This window comes from Gallinula chloropus, assembly GCF_964237585.1.
Source record: "Gallinula chloropus genome assembly, chromosome: Z".
Classification (NCBI taxonomy): Eukaryota; Metazoa; Chordata; class Aves; order Gruiformes; family Rallidae; genus Gallinula; species Gallinula chloropus.
This window is the reverse complement of record NC_140089.1, coordinates 64,376,547-64,402,922: the sequence shown is the minus strand read 5'-3', so window position 1 is coordinate 64,402,922 and position 26,376 is coordinate 64,376,547. Positions and strand designations below refer to the sequence as shown.

The following is a 26,376-nucleotide window of genomic DNA, read 5'->3' as shown; positions in this document are numbered from 1 at the left end:
GGTAGATGTGCAGCATTGTTGAAGACTGACAGGCTCATCCCTTCTGGGGAAAAAAAAAAAAAGAAAAAGGGTTATTAGGTTTAAGGTGGTCTCTGCAGTATTTTAACAGTTTGCTATTAAGGAAAAAGGTTTTAGTGCACACATCTGTACAGACATGAGGTGTGAGCGCTCTCATATTTTGGTGTTGAATTTGAGAGGTACACGAACAAAGACTTTTCTGTGTGGATTTTATTTCTTTAGTGCAGAAACTCTTTTTTTTGACAACTGCATTTCTGTGAACGGCTGGATATTAACATCTCCTTGATAAAAAAAACCCCAAAAAACAGAAAGGGCATACCACTGCCAGGTATCCTAACTTATCCAAGGGCAGATGGAGAGTGTTTGCTCTCTGCTAATGAAGAGGAACTGTGCAAATCCAAGCTATGTCATTAGCTGATGGAATTGTGGCTGAGAGATGAGATCTGAAACTAGAGGAAGAAGTTGGCAGCTGTGCATTGGTGGGTGAGTGTCTGACACTGGCGATGCTGAGTCAGAAATCGAGGCTGTGAAATGTTAATTGGTGTGGTGCAAAGCGGGTGAGTATTGTGGCTTGGTTGATTAAGATGGTGCAACATTAAAAAGTGTCAGATGGAGAGGTTAGTTACACAGACAGGTTGGTGTTTAATTGTCTTTCTGAAATGGTAATTCAGCTTCTTTAATAACATTTTCAATAATTAGTAAGTGTAAGTTTTAATTAATGTTCTTTTCAGTCTGCAACATAGAAAATGCATTGTTTCCAAGAAGTAATAGCAACCATTTTATGCTAGAGAATCTGTTAAGGAATTTTATGCTAACTTCATAAGAACACCTTCACCATTTCAGTCAACGTAAGTCACCCAGAGCTAAGGGTGTATTTTAAACACAGAGTAATAGTGCCTTGAATTTGTTGAAATTAATCCGGTGTGTGCTGCTTCCACTTACTTACAGGTGACTGAGCTAGAGTGTGTGAGCAGTCAAGCCAATGCAGTCCACACACATAAAACTGAATTAAACCAGACAATACAGGAGTTGGAATCTACGCTGAAGAAAAAAGAAGAGGTATTTACTATCATTTTTTCTTGTTATGTCATTCCTAAAGTCTTTCAACACTTAAGTTTGCAATGCCTGGTAAATACTGTATCATTTCCTACAGCTGTAATGAAATAAAATTTTTTTCGGCTTGTTTTGAAATGATTAATATTTTTCCATATATAATTATGTCAGAGCAGTATAGATCTGGATATCCGAACAACAAAATAAGAGTCTTGTTTCCCTTGTTGCTTTAAACAAGCATCTCTGTTTGCAAAAGTAAGTGGTTTCCACCCAGCAGTCATTGCACTGTTGCAGTCTGAATTCCCTAAGAAGGGAAGCTGTTGTAAGCACGCTTTTCCTTTTCTGGAGGGTAGTGTTTGGAAGGATCAATGCCTTCCTCAGGCCAATCTGTTTTTCAGGCTATGTTGATATAGCTGACTTTTATGATCCCAAAGATCAGCCCTTTCCTTAAAGTGATGCCAAACCCCCAGCCTGAAACTTGATCATATTTATTGTGCCATCTGCCTTGGACTGGGCCAGCAGTATGGAAATAAAAGGAATTGGAGTAACACCTGCTCTGGCACAGCTCCTAGAGGAGAGCAAATGTGTGTCACAGAATGACTGAGAATCATCCCTTTATGGAAGGGAAAAAGCAGGTGGGAGGAGCCGTGTATGAAGGAGTATTTGCCCCATGTAAGACCAGATCCCTTGAGCCCTCTGCAGTGGATGCAGTAGGTGCTGGTGGGTGCATTCAGAGGGTGGTACGTCTTGCAGGGTCTTACCTCCCTCAGGGCGGTTGTTGGGTGCTTCCAAGGAGGATGCAGGAGACGCACAGTCCTTTCAGGACATCCTCTCAAAATGGAACAAAGCCCTTTCCCAAATTCCTCATACTTAAGAGTTCAGCCTCAGCTTGGTAATGTTTCCCATTTTGATGTCCAGTCAGTTTGGAATTATGCTGAGCTGGTGGCTGCAAAGGTATCTGTCCAGAAGGAGTTCTGGGAGGTGAATATCCACTTCTGGGGAAAAGTACTTGACAGTTTTAAGTTTGACACCTTTCGGTTTCGTTAACTGTTTCTGTTCTTGTCTCCTGAAAGCAAGCTAGGAAAAGGCTTCTCTTCCATTTGTTATTTTATCTGTATTGGTAAATTTCATACCTTACTACTTTCTTCTTACTAAATTAAAGGTAGTGTTTCTTTTAGACTGTCTTTTTACAGAAATCAGTGGTCAAAACAGGCAAATTTTGTGTGCTCAGACCTGCTGCTAGTGCCATAATAAGCAGCTGACAGATGAAACTTGGATTTTCCTCTTGACAAAATAGAGGATAGATTCTAATAGAATTTAAAGCATAAATTCCTTTCTCTAATTACAGTGACCTTTAATTTTCCAGGAAAAAAAAATCAGACATTTTGTGTGGGGGAGGAAAAGTTGGACTTTCGTAAAAGAAAGTGCTTATCTGTACTGTTGTTTATTCACAATGGAATTACTGTTTTGGGGCTGTGATTTGGGATTGTTGAGAACAGGGCTTAAACTTCACACACTGTGATAACCATTAGCCAGCTGCCAGTTTTGATACCATTGCATGAGCTTGCTCAGGGGAAGAAGCCATGGCCAACTTACGTGCACTGAGGCCAAGCCAGGTAGCCTGTTGTTTCTGCAGCAAGGTTGTTTCTTCTCCTTTAGGAAATAGAAGGATTGAAACAAGAAATTGACAACGCCAGAGAGCTACAGGCACAGAGGGATTCTCTGACCCAGAAGTTACAGGTGAGCTACCGTGCATCATCTTAATTTAGAGAGGAAGGGAAAACGATCATCCAGTGATGTCATCATCAGAAACTTGTGCCATATTCACGGAAGATGCCAGATAAATAGAGATAATGTGATATAGACTGCATTGCAAAGTGGTGGGTTGGGATGACCCTTAGGAGTTTGTATCAGGATTTCCACCTGCTGCAAGTTGCTATTTTTACCCGAGGAAACAGACCCAAATTTCATTTACAAGTCCACAGAGTGCTCTCAGGATAGCAGATATCCCACATCCATACATGTCCTGGTCAGTTCTGATTTCATTTTCACTGTAGTGTCTTCCCATGGGTCTTGTGTGCCACTGAAGCTGTCAGGTTGTGTATCATCAGGTTGGGATGAGTTTGTGTTCAGCTTTTAAATGTGCCTTGAGAAAGTAAAACTTAAGGGGCCTTTCTGCTGTACGGACTTTAAAAGCAGGCTTTAACATCTTCTTAGAATTATTTACAATCATTGTGTTTCTGTTGATTTTTCTGGGTTGTTATTTACTGTGTGTATAGCCAGATACCTCAGCCTACTGGAATCAGTGTGCCCTCAGCATACCCCACCTTGCTACGTTTGAGCTCCTGCCTATCCGTCGCTGGGGCTGATGCTGCCAGCACATACGTACCTTCCTTTTGAAACCCGCCTTTGGAATGAGGCTGACCCAAAGCCTAGGTGGGCTAAGCTCTGAATCCAGTTTTGATAGGGCTGGAAACTCAGGCATTAAATAGCTCCAGATCTGAAGTGACGAAAGGTGACCCTCCCTGTCCTGTGGCTCGACCTGAATTACACTGAAAGCAAGCCCCATCTTAAGCCCCATCTTAAGCTACAGCTTAACAACCATTGAATGGGTATTCTTTGAAATGCATCACATGAATTGGAATTTCTTTGAATCACATTTTAACTTAGAGAATAAACCACATAAGAACAAAATGAGTTTTTTCATTTTCCCCTATTCTTAAGACAAATTATTTGGGAAAAGTATGTTATTACTGGAAACAATCCTTCAAGATTGGTTTGAATACATCTGAACTTGCCTGTTGCACCATTTCAAAAATCTGTGCTGGCTTTAGACTAGAAATGGGAGTTTTCAGCTGAAAAGGCACTTATCTGAGAGAACGCAGAAGGAAGATTATAATGAAAGTTGGAAATTGTTCCAGCAGTAGCATATACAAGAATTCCAATGTGAGATCATATGAAAAGTAATAGTGAGCCAGGAATCGGCTATCCTTAACAAGCAGAATTATGAAAGACTAGTAAGAGATGAAAGATTAGAAAATGCTAAGTTTTTATTAAAATCCTTACTCTATAAAGTCAGTAGCTTCCTTTTGGTACATTTATATCTTTAGTAACCAAAGGGATATATTGTGTATTGTCCACACATCGCATTGTAGTCGATCAGTTTCTGAAAATAGTACTATTCAAGTAAATATAAAGCTCACTTTAGGATCCGAGTTAAAAATTCCCTTTCTTAAGCTTAAAGCTTATTACTGACCTGATGCAGCCCATCTCAGAGATCTTGAATCTTTGCTTTGCTATCATCATCATCCTGCTTTGATTATACTGGCCTTCTTCGAGCCACTTCACCCTACATCTGTGACGTCAGTGAAATGGTGTTTTCTTCTGCAGCTCCATACTAACCTTCTCACATCTCTTCACTTAGGTGACTCATAAGATGTTTTCAGGGTGATTGTCCCCAGAATCCATATCTGCTTGTCTCACTCTTTTGTCCTTTGCTTTCTTTTCCCCCTCTTGTTCCTGCAAAGGGATTAAGTGACTCTAAAATATTCTGGAATATAGCCTGTGTGAAAAACGCTATTGTCGTGGTGTAGCGCAGCTGAACAACCACACAGTTGTTCACTCACTCCCCTCCACAGTTGTTCTCTCCTCCTGGTCGGGGAGAGAAGCAGGAAAAAAGTAAAGCTTGTGAGTTGAGATAAAGACAGTTTAACATAAAAGGAAGATAATGATGATGATGATGATCATAAAAAACAGAAGAAGGACCATAATATACAGCTAGTTCCTGAGTTGTGGTCTAAACCCATAGCCAGCTTCCCCCAAGTTTTATACTGAGCATGACATTGTACCAGGGCCCTTGTTACTTAATTATTTTATTAGCAATGTGGAGAAGACATGCATCAGTGAGTCATGATCAGTGTGACACAGTAAGTCCGAATACCTATATTACTTTGCCCGATTCCTAAATATAGCTGTTGTGTATGACTTGAATATTTTATTTGGATACTTGCACTGAGTTCTGCAAAAGATTATTACAACAAATATAGTTTGTTAATAATTTATTTCTTTTATAAATTGTGTCAGCTGTAAGAAGAGTTTGAAAAAAAGTGGAAAATAGACCCTGCAAAGGGCCTGAGTGTATCAGAAGAGTCAGTTTGTTGTTAGATGAGATTAACTGCAAATGGAGTGAAATGGCAGAACTAGAGGAATAGATATTACATGGACCCCTCTCCACTTCCAATCTAGGAGCAAGAGTTTTAAGGTAGACTGACTTGTAATAGGAAACCTCACAAGAGATGGGCATGAACTTGTAGTGCAATACTATTTCAAAAATCATTAATACTGATCTAGGGTGAGTATGTGTAAGGATCAAATGCAAAATTCGGGAAGAAGCATTTTCCAGAAATTAAAAGCAATTTTTGTTGTTTCTACTTCCCATATGCTGTAAAATGTGTTAAGCATGAATTAGTGAGAGTAAAAGAGGGACGAGTGTGGGAAAATGTCTATCTGAGAAAGCGTTTGGGAAATGAAGTGGATATGGATTAGGAAAGAAATGTCAAGAATGGAATATAAATAAAATACACAAGCTGGAAGTTTAAACAGTAGCAAGGAGCTCTTGTGATGTGAAGCGATATTGGACAAGGATGAGCAATGGAGCGTTAGCCTTTCACTGAACACGGATGGAACATCCAGCTTTTGGTTTTACCTGGGTGCTCCCACCCTAACAGCTCACAGCAGGGCAATTCCTCAGTTTTAGAGCATCTGAGTAGAGACTGAAAGCTGATGTCCGGTACAGGCCATTGGGATGCTCTTCATGCCCAGGTATCACAAAATAAAACCTGTGTGCGTATCCATAGATTTGTTGCAAAGTAGTCAGTCCCTTTGGTCACTGACTTGCCTATGTGTTGAAATTAATTACCTGTGGGTAAGAGCAGTGGCAAGGGGACTTCCTGGAGCACACACATTTGGTGAGTGGGAGAGAAACACTGACAGGACAGGAAGGACATGTGAGCAAACATGGAAGAACACAGATTTGTGAGCTCAAGGGAGGACTGTGTCATTCCTGCAGAGCTGAGAAGACTGTGAATTTCCCTTTTTGTTCTGTACTGCAGCCACTTGGCCTGAGAGGGACTTGAATGGGAGGGCAGACTCAGCGTAGGAGAGACTTCAGCGGATATGTTTGGGTTACAATCAGTCAGGAGTGGGGGTTGGAGCAGCTGATCACTGTGTGATTCTGTGTGCACTTTTTCAGAGAATATTCGTGTGGTTGCACAGGGTGCATGGGGTACAAAATACACTGCCCCTGTGCTGTGACTGAAAGTATTTCTCATAACTGAAATTAAGAAATTTAGCATGAATTTACCAGGCGTGCAACAAATGGAACTAATAATGAGATGCTTGGTGGATGAGAAACTTAACACGAGCCAGCAGTGTGCTCTTGCAGCTCGCAAGGCCAATGGTATCCTGGGCTCCATCAGAAGAGGGGTGGCCAGCAGGGACAGGGAGGTGATTGTCCCTCTCTACTCTGCTCTCGTGAGGCCCCATCTGGAGTTCTGTGTCCAGAGCTGGGGCCCACAATACAAGAAAGATGTGGAACTGTTTGAGAGGGTTCAGAGGAGGGCCACGAAGATGGTTAGAGAGGCTGAAGGAGCTGGGCTTGTTCAACCTGGCGAAGAGAAGGCTGTGTGGGGACATCATTGCAGCCTTCCAGTACCTGAAGGGAACATACAAACAGGAGGGGAATCAACTTTTTAAAAGGGCAGGACAAGGGGGAATGGATTGAAGGGGGAAGGTTTAGATTAGACATTAGGGGGAAGTTTTCTACAGAGAGAGTGGTGAGGTGCTGGAACAGGCTTCCCAGAGAGGTGGTGGATGCTCCATCCCTGGAGGTGTTCAAGGCCAGGCTGGATGGGGCCCTGGGCAACCTTGTGCAGATCCAGGCCTGGAGGTTGGTGGCCCTGCCTGTGGCAGGGGGTTGGAACTTTGTGATCCTTGGGGTCCCTTCCCACCCAGACCATTCTATGATTCTATGATTGTGTGCTGTTCCAGACCCATGTGACTGCTGCATTCATAATTTGATAGAAGAGGGGCCATCCAGTTTGCACAAAGCCAAGCAGCTGTGACCTCCCTCCCCTGCCAGGTGCAAGCCAGAGATCCAAGGGGTCCTAGAGAGCTGGAGCAAGGGGTCTCCTCTTCCTTGGGAATGGGAGCTGGGCTTGCTCAGGGTCAGATTCCCTTGGCATGTGTGTAATATGCCACCACTTAGTCTTTCCATGGACTGTACAGGAACAGCTTCTTCATGCGGCACTGGTAGCTAGCGCAGCCCTGGGGCTTGCAGGTGGGCATTCCAGGCCACCATGTGGCAAAACAAGATGTTCAGCTTGTGCTTGCTGGTTTAAATTTGTTTGAGACCCTTTAGTGGGGACTGTGTCCTTGAGCAGCTCAGGTAGTCTAAATCAGGGAGTACTTGAACTTACAGAAACCTTTGAGAAGCTGTTTTCAGTAGGTGGCACATTCCTGAATGATAGGAGCAGTAACTTCCCCGAGTAAGTGTGTCACATCCATTGTTCACCGATTAAATTTCTTTTATCCCTCTCCAAAAGTTTCTGTCCTTCAGATGAATTACCGAAATAATGGAGGAAGTGGTGGTACATACACAGTCGTAATAACAATTTGGGTTCTGGTTTTGGCTTAGTGGAAACTATGAAGGGTCACAAACTGTTTTAAAAAACGGTTGACAAAAATAGCACGCGAATGCCAGCAAAAGGTGAGGCTGCTTTCTGTTTGCAGACTATGCATTAACATGTTATGTATTTTCTCTGAAGGAAGTAGAAATTCGAAACAAAGACCTGGAAGGCCAGCTGTCTGATCTAGAGCAACGTCTGGAGAAAAGTCAGAATGAGCAAGAAGCTTTTCGCAATAACTTGAAGACACTTTTAGAAATTCTTGATGGAAAAATATTTGAACTAACAGAGTTACGGGATAACTTGGCCAAGCTGATAGAATGCAGCTAAAGAAAATGGGATTTCAGTGCCAATCAGCTTAAAGATGCACTGTCTCTCTTCATAGGACTGTGTTGGGCTCTGCATCAAAGTTGCACAAAATTAGAAAATGCTCCTCTGAGAGGGCTTGTTTTAAATTTGAGTCATATTTCAGTGTAAAATTCAGAACTCAGCTTGTAGCTAGTTGAAGAAAAAAAACCAACCAACAAACAAACAAACAAAAAAACTTGAATTACAAATTACCTCCTTGTACAATATTGGCCATAGATAACTTGAAAGATATTAACAGTAATTGAATGCAATCCTTTTCTAATTATCAGCGATGGAAGAATTAGCAGTGTCCCACGTCACACCCCCCCTTTTGTGATAGACACGGTATAGGTTATCTGCTGTTTTATTTATTTAAGATATTTAATTGCTGTGTTTTGTGCAAGAACTTAGTGATGGCAGCCCTGTATTTTGTTGTTCTTAATAATTTCTCAGGATACTTTGCACTGTGGAGAAGCAGTGCCATTACCAATTTATTCTTGCCAGGAGTGAGAGAGAGTTGCATCTTTAATTGAAACAAAGTTATTATACCTGCTTGTATAAAGTTCTTCCTTTGGGTTTTTTTTTTGGGGGGGGTTCTTTTGGTTTTGGTTGGTTGATTGGTTGTTTTTTGGTTTTTTATATATATATATATACACACACAGAGGAAGATACCGTATTTCTTTATGGAGCTTACACTGGTGTTCTACAATATTGTCCGATGTAAGGTTTACTTTTTCATATGAATTCCATGTAATTATAGTGAGATACTATCTTCCACTTAACTATATTATGAAGCCAACCAATGATGGAAGGTGAGTCCCCCAGGGGGCAAAAAAAACCCAAAAAGGGCGGGGGTGGTGGGGGAGGGGTCAAAAAATTACCTGAGAATCTTAAATGTGGAATTTGACACGCGCAGATAAGAAGGAGTAGCCAGTAACTTGCTTTCTGGCCTTGATCCATACACCAAATGTGTACGTCCAATTAACTGTTGACCTGTTCTGCAGGAGACTCTTTCAGAATGTCACGTGGATTTCAGGTTTTGCAAATCATGGCCTATGGGGAGCACTGTTCCATTACAGATTGCGTTAAGGGTGTAGAGCTGTTGCGAGGGTTCACTCGTACGCTGGACTTGTCCAGCTAGGAGAGCTGTTTCTAGAAGTTCTGTTGTCATAGCAAATTGAAATGGAGACTTGTTTACTCTTTTATGGGTCTTCATATCGCATCTTTATTGAAACTACACCAGGCAATATTCTGAACTGTTAACTAAATGTTTAAAAACAGGAAATTGAATTCAGTTATTCTCAGTGAGCAGGTTTTAAAGTTGTTTTGATGTAATTTTAACAGACTTTTGGCAAACACACATTTCTTTATATAATAGATTTATTTAAAAAAAAAAAAACAAAACCACAAACCTCTTTGAAAGGTAAGCCAAGTGTCATGTGTCTTGCATCAAAGTACATTCTTGCCATAAATTGCTTGTAACGTTGAAGAGGGCTTTTTTAAAAATGTATGAATGAGTGTCGCACTTCAGAGTCGAAAGATGCACGGACCTTTGTTTGCTCCCCAAATTAACCTGAATGTTAAACATGGAATCTAGCTGCTTATTAAATTTGTATGATGCAATTTTCTCCACTTAGAGACTGCTATTCAAAACTAGAGAAGATAAGCTTGTTTTCATGTGTGTACTGTGTGTATGTACCATATAATACACACAGGTTATAATTTTTATTAGAAATACACTATTTCTAAAAATACCTTTTTTCTTTACCAGTGATTCATCAGGTCTCCCCTGACTTGTCAGGAAAATGGTTTAGGTCAAGTGCTAAACCATCATATGTATTATACGGTATGTAATGTACACAATGTTTTAAGTTTTCCTCATATTTTTAGGGTATTTTCTCACTTATTTTAACTATTAAAGGAGTGGTGGGGGGGAGCCTGGTTCATTGTGCTGCTGGTTGAAAACTGTATGGTGAGCTACATGTTCTTCATTCGGTGGATTTCAGACGGTGGTGTGTACTTATCTTCATCGGGTCCACATGAGCAGATACAACCTGTATTTTTTTTTAATTTACTTGGGGATGCTTGGGCCTGATTCTCCAATCACTTGAGCTGCTGTAAACCAGATGTGTCTTTGATGTGATGTCAGCAACATCCAGTTGGCATAACATCTGTAGAAGTGCAAGGAGAATCTGGCCTGTAAATGCTCAGTGGACATAATAAAGATGAAGAAAGAATAAAAACACAGAAAGTTGATGGTGGAATAAATGTAATATTATTTTTAATGATATTATTATTGACATTTTTAAAGATATGCTGTCATTTACATGTGGGAAAATAGTGGACAGAAATATTTCCACTTAAATTTTGTGAATATGTGTGGTACATGAGTATTTCTATGTATACGTACACACACATATGTATATACAGAACATGGAAAAATTTAGATGTGCACATTTTTAATATTTTCCTATTGAAATTAAATTTAAAATTGGAAATTGGTATTTGAGGATTTCTTTTCTCATAGAGTAGATATGCTTCATTTCTTTTTCTTTTTTTTTTTCTTTTTAATAATACAACTATTGAGGGCTGCACCTTTGAATTCCCAGATAGTTGCCAAACATAGGTATGGGAAAAGGTGGAGATACGTGCACATATAAATAAAATTGTATTGCTAAGACTATTTTTAATGTTTATGTACAGTAGGTGAATGTTTAGATATTGTGACCTAAAGTTCCTACTTAGGTGGCTGTGCCTACTGTAGCCTCTCCACTTCAGTTTCAAGATAGAAGTTTGCCTGTTTGAAACATTACTTTCCCAGAGACAGGTATTATATACATTGTATCTATCTTTAATGAAGCTATGGGAATCTCTATAGAGGAAAACAGAGTGCTATAGCCTGAAAACATGACCGTGAACTTGCGCTGGAGGAGAGAGCAGTCACATCACATATAACTTGTTATATGGCAACTACAGTCTTGTAACAGTAAAAACAAAACAAAACAAAAAGAAACAAAAAAAAAGCAAAAAGAATCACCAAAAAAAAAAATCCCTAAGCTAAATACCCCCTAAAAAAAAGGAAAAAAAAAAGAAAAAAAGAAAAATAAAAAAATGAGTTTTTTTATTTTGAAACACACTTGCTGTTCTCTGGAGAATGTACTTTTACTCTTTATTTTTTCTTAAATCTTTTTCAAGTATGTGCAAGTGATAGCAGCAGCTACCTTAATCTTTCAGGTGCTACTGGATTTTGCATTAGTGTGTTATGTTGTGAAATCCTGACTTTGACATAAAAGATTTTTGTAAGTATATCCCCGTCTGGATAGTTAGCTTTTGGAGTGTCTTGTTCATAACCCATAACGACTCAATGATCCAGAAAATGCATTTTTCTACGTGGACGAAGTAAAAACGTGTGAATCCATCTGTCTGTTACAGACTGGGCATTCCTTTTCCTGGCTAATATATCCAGGGAAGAGGAGAACAAAACGAACAGATAACGCAGAAATGTTACTACAAGGTCTCCTAAGAAAATAACATTTTCAGGTAAAATATAAACGAATAAAGGGCTAAACCATATATAACACAAATAAGTATCATTTAATGCTATTGGTGGCATGCCCAGGCTAATTCCTTTAAAGAAAACCCTGCAAGAATGAACAATGCTCGATTATTAAAGATTAATATTTTGGAATGTGTCTTTTCAGTTGTCAGTTGTGAAAGATTTCTGATTTCTACTCATTTTTCTAACAGTTGGGGATTAACTGCAGGTTTACCTTCAGTGTGAGGCCAAACCTCAATTCATTCAGTCATTTTTTTATATTCTGTACTGAAGTGGCTACTGGACAGCGCTCTGTGAGCACCGCATGCGAAAGTCAAAATCAGAACCTTTTCCCGGTGTACCGCGTGGAGAGAGGAATGGAGAACTGTTGCAGACCTTAATTCTCTGGAGAACTGGGGATATCAGTAAAAGCACTTAATTTGATCGATTGCAGAAATCTTGGATCTTGAGGCCAAAGATTAGAGATTAGGTCTGGATGTCAAAAGACAACTTTAAAAAAAAAAAAAAAAACCAACAAAAAACCAAACAAAAAAATAAAAACAAAAAAACAAGAAAAAAAAGGAAAAAAAAAAAGGACCATCAAGAAACTCCGTGCAAAGGCACATACTTCAGTCTCAGTAACTGGACGTGCCAGATAAGTGCACAGCTATACAGTGATTTATTTATTTTATTTTCAGGAAACGGACCTGACTCTGCAAAGCAATGTTCAAATTGTCTTGTTTACATTTTCTTAGTAATGCTGCATATGTGCACTACCTCTGAATGGTGCTAAGCAGAGAACATACCGCCGAATAACAGATGTATCTTAAAATCTCTGTGTTGCTTAGTAGCATCGGTTCCTTGTTTTGCTCCACTTAACGTCAGACAAGTAGGATTAATTTTTCCCCACTATGTTAAAAAGTTTGGGAACAACAAAGAGAGTTTTGTGTTAGACCTTGGAGTCAGTTCAGCACACATACACTGCTCTGGCCCTGCCCTGGAGCAATGATAGCAGGTGTAACTGTTTATGGCATGCCTGAGATACCTCTAGGTACTACAGTGGGTTCTCGCAGCGCGTGGGGTCTCGTGGCTCGCCTGCCACAACCTCAGGGACCTGTGGCTGCCAGCACTGCCTCTGCACCGCTGGCAGTGAATCCTAGGACCAAAGAAAAACAAGCCTAGTTGCCAGGTCTTGTGAAAGCAAAGCTCAGCTGCCAGCCTGCACCTGGCAGTTTGCGCGTGAAAACTCGGAGACAGGTGTGGGAGGGAGGAGTAACTATCAAAGATGGTTTGGATTTGGGGTGGAGGGAGGTGGGTATGAAAGGGGTCTGCAGAGTTGACAGAAGGGTTCTCTTAGTGAAACTGGTAGCTGTAAAACAGGCGAGAATGGTTTGTGCGGCAGACAGACCCCCCTGAGAAGGACAGACAACCTGAACTGCGCGGCAGGTACGAGAAGGGTCTTGCTTTCCTTAGGTATTGCCCCAAAACTCTGCTCTGGTTTCTATAGGCTTCTCAAGGTCAGCACTAGGTGTGAGTTTTGTGGACGCAGATGAAGTTCTGGCAGTCTGTGGACCCTGTGTCCTTGCAGTCTTATCTTCACGGCTCTAGAGGTTTGGTAGCGGTATCGGTCATCGGTAGGGGTTGACGACACACACGATTTTGTCTTGTTGTCGGTTCCTGTCACACGTGGTTGTTTGTCTAAGAACATTCTGAGCTGGGTTTTGAGGTTTTTCTTTCTTCTAACTTTGAAGTAGTTTCAGACTGTCCATCCCTGCTGTGGGGATTCCCATCTGCTCTCATCCGAGTCTCATCTCACTGCATGGATCCAGCAGTGTGCCAGCAGCTTTTGCTTCCACTTGGTGGAAAGTAGGAACCTAGAAGCGTTATTGGAAGAGAACTTGCATTTCTGTGACTCTGGTAGTACTTGAGGAGGAAGAATTTTCTCCCAGTAGTTGAAGAAAGCAGCAGAGATCAGGACTTGGACAAACAGTATGTGCATCCAGGAAAGGGGAAGAGCTACACTGCCAAGGTATGTTCAAGTATTATCTGCGTTTATGGATTTACCCCCTTTTGCGTTAAATACGGGCATGTGGATATTTGCAAGCCTAAAATTTTCAGAGCAGGGCCAAAACCTTGGAAATTCTCTTGAGTCTGGATAGTATTTTGTTAAATGAGAATGGGAATTTTCTCTAAATGAAACAAAATAAATGGGAAGCAAAATGATCTTGTATTTCCCTGGAAGAAAGCCAGCACAGCCCTTACCTGTGGATGGAAACGCAAAAACTCAATCTGCCTGCTGTGCATCGCAGTACACTGTTAACTTTTATAATTCCAGCAGTGTTGTCTTCTGCAGCAACAGGAACCAGAAGTCTTACTGGTGAAAGGCACACCTCTCTCTTTGACTTTGACTTAGTGAGAGGAGCCAGGATAGATCATGTGTAGTTGGGCAACTCACGTAGTGACTAGTCTGAGCATCCTGCATGAGTCTCTGCTGCTCAGCCCCACCGCTGCACCCTGCTAGCAGTGTGGGACCTAGCCCAAAGGTGGCTTGGCTGTCCCAGAGGAGACCCTGGGGGTGGGGTTGTTGTTCTCTGTTCAGAAACTGCTGGTTGGAGCTGTCTTTGCCAGTCAAACCCTTTCTGCCCCAGAGCATCCTGTGCTTTTGGAGATTTGCCGGCAGGGCAAGGAAATGGAGGGGAACTTTCCTTCTGCAGGTCTGAAAGGAAGCACGTTGTGCTGGTTTGATAAAAGCACCTTTTCCCCACATCCTTGAAAAGGAAAAAGAAATTACAAAAATTATTTGGCGTGATTATGGTCGTCATATGGACTTAAAAGCCAAAATTCTTTATCCTGTATTTCTTGTATTTTTCCTTTCTTCTTTTCTCCTGTGTCATATGGAGTAGCCCAGCACATGTTGGATAGACTAAGAAAGTCCTAAACTGCTTACGGAATGAAACACTCCAGGACAGGCACATCAGCACCCGAAACAACACAGAAAGGGTATCTGTAAGTATGGAGTGCTGTCCTTTGTGCATGAACATCTCCACCTCAGTGAAGGAGTCAGCTGGCCAAAGAAGCCAAGAGAAGAGGCAATGAAGAAGCCTCAGCAATGTTCTAAACAAGCATTACTGGAGCGGGCCACAAGGAAGTATTCTGAATCAGAGTTGGCTGAACCAGTGAGCAGTGCATGTAATTAAGAAGACAGGAGTTTGTATGCTCCTTATCGATGACTCCATTGCAGGAATAGAAAACCTCTCTAAGGTGTGTTTCACTCCTCAGGTCAAAATAAATACAGTACTGTGTTAGGATTGGCAGAATGGTTTCAGAAGAAACTAAGCTGATTGTCCTGCAAAAAATAAAAAAAAGAAGCAGGGGTCAGCTACCAGGCAGCAAAAATTCCTGTCAAGCCAATGGATTTCTGTCACCAGCCAAGACAGGAGACAAGTCGTTTGCAAAGGAATAAAAGCAGTATCCATAAATCTTCCTGAGAGAACCAGTACAAAGATGAGAGTGAATCTCCGTGCAGCAGCCGCAATGTCCCTGAGTCAGGCTGTGAAATCTTACCTCCAGGACTTAAAATCTGGCAGGATGGGCAGGCAGCAAACTGCCATGGGTCCAAACTTGTTTAAGGGATTTGTGAAACTTTGGCCAAATCGCAGTAATGAAGCTATAACAAGGACACATGTATCTAAAAATGAAACGCAGATGGAATTAGAGCTTCACAGAGCGCAGCAGGAGACAGCCTGGTGACTGAGCAAACAACCACTCCAGGGACCCTGGGTATGTCCAGACACACAATCACCTCCCTAACCCTGGCACAGAGGGGAAGCAAATTGATTAGCCAGACACTGAGGCTGGTTTTACAGCTTGGGAGTAGCTACTTTGGTGGCTGTGGAATTTACCATGGCATTGTAAGAACCCTCTTTTGAGGGTTCTTCCCTTAGAAGAGGGAGCTGCCACTGAGGAGGTTGTGAGCTGGCCTCCATGACCCCCATAAGCATAGCTGTGTGTCTTGCCTTAGCTAAAAGCTGAGGCATAGCTACTTGGAAAATCACTAACTGGTGAGAGTGGAGTCTCAAGGGATTATCTGGAAGGTCTTGACAGATACAAGCAAAGAAATTCTAATTTAGAGTAGTTCAGTATATTAGAATTTATTTTTAAAGGAACCCCCCTGACCTGCTATTGCAAACAACGTTGGTGGGCTAAAGGAAAATGCCTTAGTGTCTTCTTGGGAAACAGCAAGGCTTCTTCTGCTGGGTGAGCTCCACAAGGAGCGGGCATTGCATTTTGTGTCCAATCACTTGACCGAGCTGGTGCTGACAGTACAAAAGGTTTCTTAATTCAGAAGCATCTCTGAGAAACTTCAGTATTCACTGAGGACTTCGGCCAATTGGAAGATTTCAGATCTGTGGGGCAGCTGATGGCTGGCACAAAACCCAGGTTTTATCCCAGGTGTCTGAGAGCACAGGCTTGAAAAAGGCTAGTTGGGACACGGAGTTTCTGTTTCTTTTCTTACTACAAATTGAGACTAAAAACTGAAGACTTCAAGTTTGAGATTTTTTTTTCCCTGTGAAATGGGAAATAGCATCGACTTGGAACTGTAAGTGCTTTGGGGTATTTAAGTGTGTTTTAGATGCATTGTATATTAGTCTGTATACAGGTCTAAGCAAAGAATGTCCAGGTGGGCAACCTGCAGCCTATGTTCTCCCTAAAAATGTAGCCAGAGTAGACACCTCTTCTTTTTCTTCACCCCCCCCCGCCCCCAGCCTTGTTTAAGAAAAGTGACAGACGTTATCTCCCAAACAGAGATTTGCTCTTTCAATCAAGCATGCCTGACTTCATGCCACCTCTGACTGGAGAACAAGTGCTGTGCTCCTCCCATCTTTTCCCAGAGTGGATTTCCTGAGAGCAGGCGTGCTCTGAGTGTCACTCCATAGCATGCAGCTTTTCTTCATCCCATCTGCTGGCCATGGGCACTGAAGGGATGGCCACACGCGGTGTAGGTGGCTGCAGGAGCACAGCCCAGCGCGGCCTGTGCCAGGCTGACCCAGACAGCACCACTGAGCTGAGTGGCAGAGGGAGGCAGGCTGCGGGGCGCTGGCACGCATAGAATGCTGCTGCAGGGCGGGTGGCAGTAACTTGTTCACACAGTGGTTGTGGGCAGAAGTAATGACCTTATGTTTCAGCTTAGTTTGGTATTAAGAGAAGCCTTCAACCAGTAGGCACTGCAGTGGATCACTTGGGAGAGGCTGTGACCTTCCATCAGTAGAAACCTTAAGGAAAGTATTACAGGAATGACACAGACACATGTGCTCCAGCAACAAAAGAATAGGATGTGTGATTTACTTTTTCATACTATTTTATTCTTTAATGCCAATTCAAGACTTTTGGTTTTTTTTGGGTTTTTTTTAAGTGGCATTAGAAACCAAGAGCAGTGTGCAATGGCTTCTTCGTCATACTGTCTTTGCAGGACTCTGTCCACTCCAACAGTCATTTTACTCACAGCAAGTGAGTGTGGGGGAAAAAAGGCCATCACTTTATGATGATTCATATGAAGTTGATTCATAAAACATCTGTTGTGTTGTTTAAATTGTGCAGTTAACAAGCATGGCAGTTTGAGCATGCCTGATGATTTTGTATGCTAAGAGCTCAGTTACATTCCTACTGAAATTTAATGAGATTAAAATAAAATTTAATGGGATTGAAATAAAGTGCTGAGGAACAAAAAGTACAGTTAATATAAATGCTTTGTACGACTTGCATGATTCTTCAATTTCTATTATTCCTGTGTACAGAGGGAGAGTGATGCAAATTAGAGAAGTTGTTTAAGACAAAAAGAATGAAGTAAATGGTGAATTTTGTCTGAAAGACCGTGAATGTGCTTGGCCTTATGGGGTGTACTGAGACATCTCAGAGAAGTCAACTCTACTGTCTTCCACGGTGAGGAGGAAGAGTGAAGAGGTGGTAATAGAGGTCATTTGTCTGTGCCACAACACAAACATGCCACAGCCAGCACACGAGTACCGTAGGAACAAAGGGATAAGGCAGCTGACACACAGAAAGATCTGGAATGAATGCAATGTTTGTTTCGGGTTTCTCCCCCCCGCCCCAGAGTTTTGGTTGGCAGCAGCTGTTAACAGTGCTGGTAAGAATCTCTGCCTGTTTTCATCCACCAGCCCTTCCTGTTGAGGCAAGGTTTCAAGGGAGATGTGCGGTCTGTGAGCTGATGAGTCGGGCAGTCAGCAGTACAGTGGCAAAGACACACATAAGGTTTTGAGGACATAAGAGAGATGGAGGGTCTTGGTGCAGAGCGGGAAAGGGCAGGAAGGTGGATCTGTGGGAGCAAGTCAGGTCTGAGGTTCTGCAGAGTGGAGATGGATGGAAACTCGCGGCACTTTGTAAGCAAGGCAGGTCAGGTGGCCGTGATGCTCTAGCATCCAGGTAGGAATCTCTGGAAGCATTTTCTGCTGTAATGCCATTTGTGTTCAGCAAAGTGATGCTTACAAGAGCTCGGTAGCCAACACGTTACACCTGAAGTTTACAGAAGCTATTTTACCCCTAGGTTAATTACATCCCTCCCCTCTTGAAAAGTAAAAACACAGTGTCAAAACTTTGCAAGACTAGATCTAGGTAAGTGGTCTGTGATGTGAGCATACAGCTCGGGTTCTGGTGGGTTGGCGCTTCAGAGATACTGCACAAGCCCAGGATTCGTGTAAGCTCCCTGCAGCAGGAAGAACAAAGCCTGTAAAGCGGGCCTCTCCCTACGATGGAGAGCGGCAGTAATAACCGCTGAGAGAACTTCACAGTTTGTAGGTTTTTGAAAAAGAGATCTGGCAAACTCGCTTTCCATTTTTACTTCTCTCCCTTCTCCCCATCCATTCTACTGAGTGTTAAGCGGTGTAACAGAAGCAAACCCCACATATACAAATGGTTTCTGTGAGAAAGAGGTGGTGTTTTATTTCTACGAATTTGAGCAGCACTGTGGCCCAGTGGCTATTTATTTACAATGTACCTTTTCTTTACATCTGGCATGTAACAAAACGTGAAAAAAATAAATGATGGTTCTACCCATCTCCCACCTTCTGTGTGTCGTACAAACACTTCGGGCTGACTCCGAGTCGCGCACCACTGCTGCCTCGGTGTGCCTGCAGGTGTGCTCACCAGGCTGCCGCTCAGACGCACGCATTAGATGGACTTTCCACCCCGAGGCGTCACAGAAGAGCACCTACTTAACTTTGGAAGCCAATGCCAAAGTAGACACCAGTTGAGGGCAGCAAATACCGTTGAAAGCTTGTCCCGCAGAGCAGGACCTGCAAAGGCACCCCCACTCACCAGGGTCACACACACTGCCTGGGTACAGAACCTGCCTACGCTGATGCAGCTGTGCACTGTACTCTGGTACCAGAAGCAGGAAGGGAGGGAAAAAAACCCCAAAGGTACACAATAGAAACACCCCTCTGCACAGCCTGAGTACTTCTGTAAGATTTGTATCTCCATAAAAGGGAACACAAAATGGCTACAGGAAAAACAAAACAGAACAAAAAAGCCCCAAACAAGGAATGGCTATCAACTCTGCCCTGGGACCTGTGATGGGCGCTGCCCCAGCTAGCTCTGACAGGGTAGGAGAGTGCAGGAAGGGAGGCACCATCTCCCCACTTCTGGGTTTAAATTTCTACTCTCTTTTCATAGAGTGTTTTTGTCTTTTGATCAGGGAAGTGTACGTGACTTGTGTTTAAGCAGAACCATCCTGCATTATTGAAGAGCGAGATTACTCTAACACCTGAATTGTTTATGTCACTTGGTTTACAAACATGTTACCCTAAATACAATTATTCCCTGCTGCAACACCGCTTAGGCACGACCATCTGTCATTACGCAGTGACAGGCAGCTTGAGCAGTTACGAGAGTAACAATGGGAACCTAGATGTGACTTTTTTTGATGGGAACCAAACTCTACTACAACTATTCTTTTAATGTTGCTACATATTCACAGTTAAAACGAGACAGCAGTCAAATAAATATCTTTAATAAAGAAAAAAGAATATTTTAAAGCACCAAAACTGTGAGTATGATGTTACAATGCATGTACAGGAAGGTGAGTGCAGTACTTTGTGTACAGGTTTAAATTTCTGAGTCATGACAATAAAAAACATGAAATACACGGCAATAAACTTGCATTGCAGAAAAGCTGCATAAAAGAAAAAAGGCAGACAGTTTAAACTTTTTTTTAGTTTTTAGATATCGCTAGAAATGTTTAGTTTTTTACCTTTTTTAACATACTTGTTGCTTAATACTTCATAACATTGAGCATTTTTAGGCATAGTAAATTTGCAGTAATTTACAATAAAATGCGCATTTAATACGTCCTTTTGAATATAATGGAGTTAAAGAACTTTCTTAAAGCCAAGCACAGTGTGCTAGTAAGTGTTTTGAGTCTACCAATAATATTGCACAAAGCTAGTGAATGGCAAATTGGTCTTGTTTTGATTATTTATTTTATTCAACCGGCTTAAAGAAGTTAGTTTCATTAAACTTCACTGGCTTTATCCATGCACACGCCAGGGAGCTGTTAAGTAAGTACCCCATATCCCCAGCACCTATTCCCATTCAGAAATTCAAAAATACGTTTCTAAGTGTGAAAATCAAGCCAGTCTATCATCCTTACTACTTGTTCCAAATGGACACGCTACTGGTTAATGGCTCCAGATTTCAGCTTTAAATAACATTCTGTGTTTAAAAACTGAGCAGGTGAAAAATTCCTTTTCTGTATTGGGGGTGCATCAGAGCATTCACAACTGGGAATGAAAGACAACCTTTTCTGCTGAATTTGGAAGCTCTGGGCCACAGAATACAGACGACCAGCATCACAATAAAAATACACAAATGTCAGGTTGCAGACTCACCACAGAGCTGGGAGTTTTGGATTAATGGCCAAACTGAATGGGAAGTGCAAAGAACCGTATACACAACTGCCCCTCCCAAAATCATACTAGCATGCCCGCCCACCCACCCTTCACCCTCCTAAAAATTCTTGAGTATTTCTATGTATTAGGCAGCAATTAAATATAAATTTATTTTGTAGGAAAAAATTTAAATTACAGTATATTTATAGGTTAAAAACAGCCACAGCTGTACTTTATACAGCATGGATAGCAGTGTGTCAGTGTGCTTATTACACCAGTCAAGTTTAAGATGAACCCACTGTCTGTCAGCTCCAGTAGCACTGAAATCATGCAACGCGCTCTCCCAGTAAGGTGCTTCTGTTCTCTCCTTTTCTTTGCAAGAAGCTTTGCTTGTTCTTTACATTACCGTGTAGTGTGAAACTTAACAACACGCTGCCCATGCTTATGGAATCATTACCAGAAATGTATCTAGGTAATTTAATTACATAAGCATTGCAATGAAAGTGGAATCTGATTACACGCATGAGCAAACCTGACTTACAAATCACACTCCCGAATTTCTGCGTAACAAACGGAACAAGGTTAACGTTAACCAACAAAAGTTTCTGCCTCCTCTTCTCAGTAAGTTGCATCTTCAATAATGCACCTGACATTACTTTAATATTAAACATTACAGAATATAGTGCTTATACTCAAAATGATTATTTACAAGTAACGTAGTTCAGTATGTTGAACTCTATCCCCAATGCAGCCACAGAAGAACACAACATATAATAATCATACTAAATTATTTTACAGGTGTCTTGGTGTAGGATGTAAGATTTAAAAAAAAACAACAACAAAAAACCCAAAAACCCATCTTAAAAGTGATGTTTAAGAAATATAAAAAAGCCTTCATCTACCCTAGACAGGTAACTTAACTAACACCTGAAAACACAGCAAAGTGAATAGACTAAGAATATTGGTAATTTGTGAAGGATATGGAACCTCTGTGAACGACAGCATGAAGTTCATATTAATGCAAATCCCCTTTCTGTTCAAACTACTATTGCTATTTACCTTACATTTTGGTTATTTCAGTAGAAATCGAGTATTCTATTTCTCACTCACAAAAGATTTATCAATAAGCATTTGTACAATAAAGAGTATGCATTCCAACTCTTTACCTCGCTGGATCGGTTACACTATACTATAACAGTTGAACGGAGTTTTCTAAGGATGAAAAAAGCTTGAAGGCTGAAAAACTGCTTAAGAAAAATAACTAGCAACAGAACAAGGCAGCCATAACAATGAAGTCCAGCCACAAATGAGAAAATAAACCAAACCAAACCTATTGGTAGAAAGGTCTTTATATGAAGACTCCTTCCTTCCTCACGTTTATGTGTTCTTTCTGTAGTGATGCTTGTTAAGGTTTCTCAAGGACCAGCACAATTACTACAGCTTTCCTCAGCTATTGAGGAACCGATCTCAATGCAGGACTGTCAAAATTTCCCTAAGTTTCTTGTAAATACATTTAGAATTTTCCCCATTTGATGCTCCAGCCATCCCAGTGCAAAATTTCACATTATAGAGGATAGGAAGTTCTATACATTAGCCTATACACTACATTTGCGCAATTTTTTAAATGAAGATGGACAACTGTGTGAAATTGTGACATCTAGTGACTCATGAAGGACTAAAATCCAGGATTTTTTTTTTTTTCCCTAGCAGTATGTGGGAAAAATTCCATTTAGTTTCCACACTGAAGATGGCGGTTTTGAATTCATCTAAGTTGCTACGCTCAGCATAACAACGAATTTTTGTGTGCGCATAAAATAGATGTTTGTATGAGAACTCCATTTCTATAAACTAAGCTATTACAGGAATTTAAGATTTCAGCTAAATATAGAACAGATTAAGGACAGTAATTTTTCTCAATCATGCACATACTTTTCAAGGCAAAGATGACAGATTGCGTGGCAAACAAATCTGAAAACTGTAGTACAGTACAGCATAGAGCTACTTAGATAAATCACAACACAGTGGTAAACTGGAGACACAAAGGCTGTGCAAGGGACTGTTGCACCTATACTTCAAAGTTACACTATTTTTTCCTTGGCTTGGAATTTTGCTTGTGTCCCATATGCATAATCTAAGGAATAAAACTGCAGGCTGGAAAACAGGAAAAGATGAACATAAAAATTACTCAGTCTCCACTATAAATTTAGCACTAAGTTTCAGATGAACCACATAATCTGAATTATCATTCTACATGATATTTCTGCTTCGTGCTACAGCCAAAAATTTGATTACCTCAATTTATAACATGTGATGTGACTGGAAGCACAGACAAATGTTGTGCAGAAATACACATGGCTTACAGTACAGGCAATGTCATGATCACTATGAAACTGCTGTTACTGCTGCATGAACACAGTATTAGACATCTTATAACTACACCATGTAAGTCAAGGGTTCACAGAAGCATTTTAAGAAAAAACCCCAAACTATGTGTAGTTTTAGGTCCTTGGAAAGCCCCTGTCAGGCGTTTGTTCACAGAGCTGATCTCAGGACCGAAGAATACAGACCTGACGACTAACACAACAAAATCAATACAACTCTACAGTAATGTTTCTCATGGGTGCTTTGAAAATGAATGTTCATGAACTTATTATACATAAGGCAACCAGGTTAAGAAAATGCCTGTTGACAGCAAGGGTAAAGTGACATCCTTTCAAGATGTTTGACAACTTCAGGACAGCCACAGCAAAGCAACTGAAGGGTCCGACAGCTGAGGTTCCTTTAGGTTACATTGCCTATTGCTAAGGTAAGTTCTTCTATCCCTCTATATAAGTAAATGGCGAGACATGAAATCTCCTGTTTTAAGCGTTAACACAGTACGTGTTACATGACATGACAGCAGCAATGCATATCTCCATATAAAAAAACCCCCACAAATCCATGTAGCTGTGCTCCTCTGTCACGAGAGGAACAGTGAAAGGAACACGCTACACAGAGAACAGGGACTGTGTATTTATCAAACACAGTGTATGCCCTGCTAGTAAAAATACAATGCTAGTGAAAATTTGTTTTTCTTTTAGAATTGTAGTGGGCTGACTTTCACACCACATGGAGTTTCTAGATGGTAAAAGGCTACTTGAATCTCTGTACCAACATACCTGTTAGTACTGCGGTACCGCAAGAGTAGCTACCTGCAGCCATTGGTCATGAGGCTTAGGATTACTTACAAGTATTTAATGCAGAGGAAGTTGTAACTCTCCTTTGAAAAAAGCAGTCAGAACCAAAAGGGAACTTTTTTTCAGCCAGTAGGCTTTTGGTATGAACAACATTTTTTGCAGCCACTGAAGGGAATAATAAAAACCAGCAAGAGAAGCATGATATTTCACAACTGAATTATCAGTATATGCTGATGTTCTTTAAAGAAGGCTGCTTAATCAAAAGCCATTTAAACCGAAAGAGAAAAGTAATTCTAAGTATGAAATTACAAAATATTGCTTCTTATAACAAATGATAGAAGTACAACTACTTGGTTCAGCAAAGCTAATTAGTATTTTAAAAAAGCGTGAAAGTGTCTTCTTTAGAAAGGTGTAAGACTACAAATGACCTCCTAAAAAGGTGCTGCAGTATGTCTTGCTAAATGTACCATGTTGGAAACAAACACTTTCTTGAGTATGTACTGAATTCAACTTTTCTCTTTCTTTGTGCCACGGTCACTTGTCACTTTTCATACTGACATACGCTTCTTCAGGCTACGAAGAAAAAAGTCTTAGTTGCACGTTACTGAATTTCAGCTACTGTAGTGCAACTGGGAATTCTCTCATTCTGGAACATCATGCTGCTACATAGCAAGCCTCTCTGCAAGGAGCTATTTAATTGGATTTTCAAGCAGATGATATATTCAATGCAGTGAAGGGGAGGTTTTATAGCTCGTTTGATGTCTCAGCCAAATCCCAAAGTTACTCTAAAAGCAAGTACTCTCTCAACTCAAAATTATCCCCTTAATTAACTGGCCACACAATACTAATGCAAATACAAAAAAAGTGCTTAAGAATTGGGCGTTCTTGATTATATAAAATGTAGATCTAAACTGTGTAGCTCTCTGCCCAAACTAGAATTTTTGGAACAAATTAAGGAAAAAAAAATTGTGACCTGAAGATTAAATTTCAGGCCATTTTTTCCATATACTGAACGATTTGCCAAAGAAAGAGTCTTTGCCAAAGAAAGTCTCCTGTGGAATTGATGGTCATAACTGCTGGCTCTGAGTTTTCAGAAATGAAGAGGAAAAGTAATCTTCAATTGGAGTTTCTTTTCTCAGGTCAGTGATTGTGAATCACCTGTGTGGGGAACAAAAAAAAAAGGGAACACATGAGCTAAACAGCTGTTGAAGTACTCTCTGATCAACATACTAGGCATTTCAACATGCAGTACCGAGCATCATCTTCAAAAGCCTTGATTCTCTTTGCTTCCAGGGTAATGACACATTAACTCTGGAACCAGGACATACAGAGTATGACAAGCTCTTTTTTTGCCTTCTGATACTACTGGAAGTAAACACAGATTACAGTTTGAAGAGGCCCGAAATAGTGGATTAGAATGCTATGGAGAAGAGCTTGCTTCTCATCCATTACTTTGTAAATCACTCTTGAGAACCTAGGTTTTGTGTTACTTTTTGTACTCCTAATATATATAAATCACTATAGTGATTTATGTGCACCATCATGTACGTACACACACACAAACATAGACTTGAGCTACTCCTGATAACCAGTAATCTGATTTTTTTAAACAGAAGCTACTCTATCTTTATACTGCTTGTTCCACTGTTCTTCCAATACACAGAATGCCTCAACATTTTGTATATATGTCCATAAGGAAGGAACTGCTCTTTAAAAAGTTAGCCATAACTTTTTTTAAAAGTTAGCTTTAACTTTCTACATGTGTAGAACTAATAAAATAGGCAATACAAGAGGTGGCTAGATCTCATGGAGTAATTAGTTACCATTAGTTTGTCTTCATACTTCAGTAACTACTGAAACCACTTCAGAGGGCATTGTTAATACTTCTCACACATAAATTAAGACACTTCTTGGCATGTGATAAACATACATCATCCGATTTAGCCTTCATTCCTAAGGTAAATAATTGCATTACATTTAGTCTACAGGGATGTGTGTGTATCAATGATATTTTGCAAGGTGTGAGCCAACGTACTTTCATTAAACTGTTTTCAACCTAAAATCTCCATGCAACTTACAGTTAAAAATTTCCTAGGTAAATCTTAAAGTATGATATTTAAATGGGTAACTTTACAGTAAAAAATCTACTCTGCAATTTCTGCGAGAGACTTTCATTAGATTTTACTTTCATAATAAGTTTTGGGTAACCAAGCAAACTCATCTATGTGGGAAGTATTTGTATTTATGTAGATTTCACAAAGGTAGAGGCCAGCTTTTTCCTTTCTGAGCTGTTAGCTATTTTGTATTTCGCACAACCATTTCTCAATCAGATCTGTACTACCTGTACAGTCTCATCTTATGAGAACAGCTTTACTTTCTAAGTAAAATATGATACTAGTAAGAGAGCACAAGTCACAGATGATTGAAGAGCTCCCAGGAGCACACACTCAGAATTCTGACACTGCATACTGCTTTGGACCCTGGCGACTTCAAAGGACATCAGCACTGGACCAGCGCGCAGCCTTAGAAGGGAGAGATGCTCTAACTGTAGCTGGTAGCACGGAGGCACCAACCAGTGCACTGCAATGCACTGCATGGCAGTCATTTTCAACTTGCACTCAAAACTGGTTCTACCAGGCTGTAAAGGATGTCAGAGGAAA

At 40.8% G+C, this 26,376-nt stretch overlaps 1 protein-coding gene across 1 annotated transcript in view; it reads left to right on the top strand.

Annotated features, from left to right (window-relative positions):
• HOMER1 (homer scaffold protein 1) overlaps positions 1-8,297 on the top strand; it is a gene marked incomplete at its 5' end in the record, with an annotated part of 84,790 nt that extends 76,493 nt beyond the window's left edge. The window contains 3 exons of the mRNA XM_084278499.1: positions 967-1,077; positions 2,731-2,811; positions 7,896-8,297. Coding sequence (XP_084134625.1) covers positions 967-1,077; positions 2,731-2,811; positions 7,896-8,084 — 381 coding nt within the window. The 3' untranslated portion in view covers positions 8,085-8,297. The remainder of the gene's footprint in view (positions 1-966; positions 1,078-2,730; positions 2,812-7,895) is intronic.
• Between the last annotated feature and the right edge of the window lie 18,079 nt (positions 8,298-26,376).